This window comes from Oryzias latipes, chromosome 15, assembly GCF_053564925.1.
Source record: "Oryzias latipes strain Hd-rR chromosome 15, Olatipes_Hd-rR_3.1".
In the NCBI taxonomy this organism is placed as follows: domain Eukaryota; kingdom Metazoa; phylum Chordata; class Actinopteri; order Beloniformes; family Adrianichthyidae; genus Oryzias; species Oryzias latipes.
The window spans coordinates 29,175,819-29,180,965 of record NC_136251.1 but is presented as its reverse complement, the minus strand read 5'-3'; the positions used below and the strand labels follow the sequence as shown (position 1 = coordinate 29,180,965).

The 5,147-nt window shown below is 35.5% G+C and overlaps 1 protein-coding gene across 1 annotated transcript; it reads left to right on the top strand.

The window, feature by feature from the left end:
• LOC101165252 (cystatin-C) lies at positions 1 to 3,386 on the top strand. Its single transcript, XM_004077465.5, has 5 exons — positions 1 to 231; positions 579 to 689; positions 821 to 1,842; positions 2,314 to 2,424; positions 3,068 to 3,386. The coding sequence occupies exons 3-5, from the start codon at positions 1,645 to 1,647 to the stop codon at positions 3,143 to 3,145; spliced, it is 387 nt and encodes a 128-aa protein (XP_004077513.1). The 5' UTR covers positions 1 to 231; positions 579 to 689; positions 821 to 1,644; the 3' UTR covers positions 3,146 to 3,386.
• Positions 3,387 to 5,147: the final 1,761 nt, after the last annotated feature.

Genomic DNA, 5,147 nt, shown 5'->3' with positions numbered 1-5,147 from the left:
GTCCAGTTCTTTGCCAACGTCTCAGGAACAAGGATGTGGAACTTTGCATTTCTTTTTCTCACAGCCCTGTTTGCTGTCGGCTTTGGTCAAGTCCCAGGAGGTTTGACGGATGTAGACGTCAACGACAAAGGAGCCAAAATTGCTCTGAGCCATGCTATGGATGAATACAATAGGGGCTCTGGTGACGATTACCTGTACAAAGTGGTGGAGGTGATCAAAGTTCAAGGACAGGTAGGTCATATTTGGATCATAAACCCTGCAGAAAAATGTGATTTGATCAAATCCCCCAAACTTAAAACTCTGTTCTATCTGTTTAGCTCTCAGGAAATTAACTTATCTTTAATTTTTTAACTGTTTTCCATTTACTGTTTATATGCAAAGTTTGAACAGACTAATAACTGTAGTCTGCATTTTTGTCAACAATTTTCCAATGCGACCTGCCGATAGGTCATACTAGCACTGCAGGTGAAGATTTTTTTAAATCAATGTCATTGTTAAATTTGGAGGACCTTTCCATTTTAAATTTTCCTTCATTATTATTGCGGCGAATGACAGAACTTTGTTTTCTTTGTCTCCAGCAGGCGGTGGAGGGTTACGTGTACATTATAACTGTGCGCATCGCAAGAACCCTGTGCAGGAAGGACAGCGTTATTGGATTGTGCTCCATTACAAATCCAGCTCTAGTTAAGGTAGTTTTTGTTTTAAAAAAATAAACTCCATTTTACAATTTTTTCTTTTTAATTTTATTTAAAATGCTTTAGAACCAGCAAATGCTCATGTTTGTCTGCACAAAAGTTGACTTCTGTTTCTTGCCTTTCAGATTTACCGTTGCAAATTCGTTGTGTGGAGTCGTCCATGGCTTAATGATTGGCAGCTACTAGAAGCAAAGTGCCACTAGAAGATAAAGAGATCCTGCTGTCTTCAAACCTGCCTTTAGAAATTTAAAATAAAAACAAAAAAGCTCTCAAAGTACTATCAGTTCAAAACTAAAACGCCTTTGACAAATAAAACACTTCATCCAGAAATTAATGCTTAAGGTCTTTCATGAGTCTTTGTCATCTGTGCTTACGTGCCTAAACATTAGTCAGCGGTTGGTTATTACTGTCTGCAGGATAAACATGCAGATAATAATGACACAGTCTTGGATTTGGCTAAAAACTGAATAATCATGACGAAAGAAAATAGTTTTTTTTAATGATTGGAGAGGGACTTTCAGTGACATTCTCCTCAAATTAGAAGAAATTGAGCACATATAAACACTTACGGAAAAACATTTTCTATATATTTATATATATATGTAATATATAACTATATAGTTTTTTGCCAATTAAAAATAAGCTGCTTCAAATTAGCTGAATGTATTTTTACAGTCTTAAAAGTGTACCGTAATTTAAAAAACAAAAAAAAAAGAAAGAAAAGTGCCACCAAAGAATGTCACCTAAAACAATAAAGGAGCGGCCATCTTGTTTTTTTGTCCTCCCCCCCCCCCCCCAAAAGTAGAGATTGCTGATTGGCGGGGACGAAGCCCCTCCCCTTTTGATGTGAGAGTGAAACCTATATAAAGAGGGGGCAACGCAGACCCGATTATTTTTGTTTTTGCTAGTTTACAGGAAGGCAGAAAGGAGAGACAACAGAAGGGCTAAAATGTGGAAGGTTGTTTTTCTTCTTCTAGCGGCCACTTTCGCCGTTGGAACCGGCGTCTTGGTGGGGGGAGTCAGTGACGGGGACATCAACGACGAGGGGGCTAAAAAGGCTCTGAATTTCGCCGTGGAGCGACACAACTTCGGGCTCAACGACATGTACCTGCGTCAGGTTGCAGAAGTGGTCAAGGTGCAGAAACAGGTCGGTAAAACTTTAAAACCTGCAAAGTTTGTCATTTTTATACGATCGGATTAAAGCAAATCCCTTTCGAGGCAGTTAAAATAATGATTCCCGGTGAAACACAGACTCTGTTGTTCAATGTGTGTCCATTAAATGCATAAAGCAGTAATAATCTGATTTTGGAAGCAGGAATTCTCGTGGCAGCATCTTTCCTGGCCACTCAGCAGTTACATAACTGTGGTAATCATGCCCTGACCCGCTCAGGCTTTACTTTGTCTGAACGTCCGCCCAGATTCAGAAAAAAAAGAAAAAAACTCAACAGATTTTGGTTTTTGCAGCACAGGCTTACCCTTCATCTTATTTATAGCTGTTTAATACATAAAAACACATAATAAGCCCCTTTCTGCTTCTTATTCCTGTTAGATCATGTGGTTTTTACTGTTGTATTTAAATTAGTAATTCAAACTGATCATTTTTCCCACATACTTCCAGGTGGTTGCTGGCATCAAGTACATCATCACTGTCAAAATGGCCAGAACCCTCTGCAGGAAGAACGGCGCAGGTGAAGAATGCATCATCCCAGAAGACCCGGCTCAGGCCCAGGTAAACCAATGGCTCTCTGAAGTCTTCTTTTAAAGGGCCTATAATCTTGTATGAGTAACGTTTTTAGCTTGTACATGTTTTATAATGCCAATTCCAAAACCAGCTCTGAGCACCAGCCCCTCTAAATCCACGAAAACAAGTGGTTCCTCACATTGTGATGTCACAAAGTGAGGAACCGCCCCTTCCAGGAAGAGTCTGCACTGCCAGCCCCACCCCCAGGCTAACACACACTTTCTCCGTGGAGCTAGCGATGATCGACTTAGCACTTTCCTTTTGTGTGCACAGTATGCACATCCGTTTTTTGCTAAAGTTCGGATGTTGTTTGTTTTCGTTGGAGAAACGCAGACACGCTGCCGAGGCCGCCTCTAGGATGACAAGTAGAGAAAGGCGGAGCTTTAGAGATAAAGTCAAGAGAAAAATTAGCGGCGAAAATAACTAATATTTCATTAAAATGGTTCTATAATGTAGATACTATTAGAAATTCCTGTAGATACTATCATAAATATGGTTAAAGTTCAATCTGAAAAGGCTTAAGAAAAGAAGGATATAAGCCCTTTAAATGGCAGAGGGAGGGATCGGTGTGGAAATTCTGTTGGGAAATGTTTTCCTGTTTGAAGACGGATTCTCAAACCTCTTCTTGCAGCCCTACCAGTGCAAGTTCAGCGTGTGGAGCCGCCCATGGCTCAAGGAAATGACGGTGCTGGAGGAGAAGTGCAACTAAAGCATCTGGATCCGTTTGCCTCCTACTCACTCCATGAAGACGACGGCGCTTTAGATCAACTACAAATTAGCAAACTTTTTCTCCTCTTGATTTTCTTTGTGACGAGTAACTTGAGTGCAATAAATAAGTCAAAGGTTTAACACTTTTTTTTTAGAGCGTTGAAACACAGTTACTGTGTGGAAAACTACTACTTTTAGTTTGACTAATGCAAAAAAAAATAAAAGCTTGCTTTGTGCTCTCATGCTTGTGTCTTCTTTCTGATGATTGTGTAGCTTTTACAATATTTTTTACTACTTCTGTTTAGGTTTTTGTCTAATTGTGGGAGGTTTATCCAGCGGTTGAAACTCTTTCAAAAGTTTTTTTTAATTACGTTTATTTTGTTCCAATGTTCAATCAACATATAAGACCCTAAACCTCTCAGTAAAGAAACAGTCTGGCATATATGGCAACAAACTTCATAAAAAAGGAGTTGGGTAATCTCTGTTTATTTCATTTTTTTCTACAATTTATTCTATGGATTCGTTAAAACACTCAAATAGTTCTTATACAAAATACTTTTATTTACATCTACTTGAGTCATTATTTGAATACTTAGGTCTACTTAAGTAAGTATGTTAAAGTAATGTCAATGTAAAAAACTGGACTAAGCATTATGTTTACTTCATGCTCATTTTTTAAGTCTCACAACCATTTTTAATTTAACTTCAGTTATTTTTATATTTTGCACAACCTTTAGATAAAGAACAAAAAGTGTTTTTATCTAGAAATAGACTTAGTCAAGAAATGAAACTCTTCATATAGATTTTTGTTTGATATTTATTTTATTTCATAAACTCAAACTGATTTTTTTGTGCATGTCATTTGTCTGCATTGTTAAATGAAACTATTTTAAATAAAATCAGAAATAACTTTTGCAAAATACAAAAATATGTTTAATTTAAAATTAAAATGGTGAAGTATATTTATAAACTAAATGAAACTATCAAATCCTATAGAGTTATTGTTAAAATTCAGATTTCCCCTTAAGTTTTAAAGAAAAACTTTGTTGACAATTCAATATTCAGAAGAAATGTGAGCACATTTAAGGGTAATATACATAGACCCTTCTATAAGACCTTGTAAAAACGTTTTCCTTACACAAACCAAAGAAAAACAGGTTTATAACTGTCATACAAAGAAATACTCAAAATAATATGAACCAATAAAGAAAAAGAAAAATTAAGTAAATAGGAGTATTCTAGTTCAGTTTTTATTTTTTGTAGAGCCACAATATGCTTTCAAGTCTGCTTCTTTAAAAACTCGCCTCTTTCTCTTATGAATATATTTGCCAAAATTATGATATTTAAAACATATTTTTCACTGGAATGAAAGACTAAATAATTGAAAATAAATAAAATTTTATGTTAAGTTAGTGTAACGTTTTTATTTTTTCCTCAAACATGCTATGTTTGTAAATTGCTCCAAAATACAGAAACAGGACAATGTTCAAACTTTTCCCTCAAACTATTGTTACAAGATGCAACGTCAGTCTCTAAGCCTGTGTTTTTGTCATAAGTACCTAATAACACACAAAGTTTGGGAAGTTTAAAAAAAAAAGTGTTATCCTCATCACTTCTTTTGGATCTGCACATTCAAAGACTTTATGGAAAGCAGATATCATCTTCATAAGGACTTTTATTTGATATGAAAACATTTTAATGTGTCATTTTGAAAGCAATTAATTTGTTACTCACAATGGCAACATTTGCAAAGGTAAAATAGTAAAATAAAGGTAAAATAGTGATCAGAGACGTGCTTCTGTACACTTTCAGAAGTATTTTGTTTTTTATATTAACCGTATAAGTGACTCAACTCACAAAAATGCATTAGCATAAGTTATTAATGTAATTATGTGTAATACCTCCTGGCTTTGTTCCATCGTGTTAATACACTTTCTATAATAATAATTAAAATAAAAAAAGCCTGTTCTTTTGTCAAGTGAGTTTTTTAAATAAAGTTTTCC

What these genes read in the sequence shown, in the direction of transcription:
- LOC101165252 (XM_004077465.5), top strand. Translation starts at nt 1,645, where the DNA reads ATGTGGAAGGTTGTTTTTCTTCTTCTAGCGGCCACTTTCGCCGTTGGA. An exon ending in TGGTCAAGGTGCAGAAACAG is followed by an intron (nt 1,843 to 2,313) that starts GTCGGTAAAACT and finishes ACATACTTCCAG; the next exon opens with GTGGTTGCTGGCATCAAGTA. An exon ending in AAGACCCGGCTCAGGCCCAG is followed by an intron (nt 2,425 to 3,067) that starts GTAAACCAATGG and finishes CTCTTCTTGCAG; the next exon opens with CCCTACCAGTGCAAGTTCAG.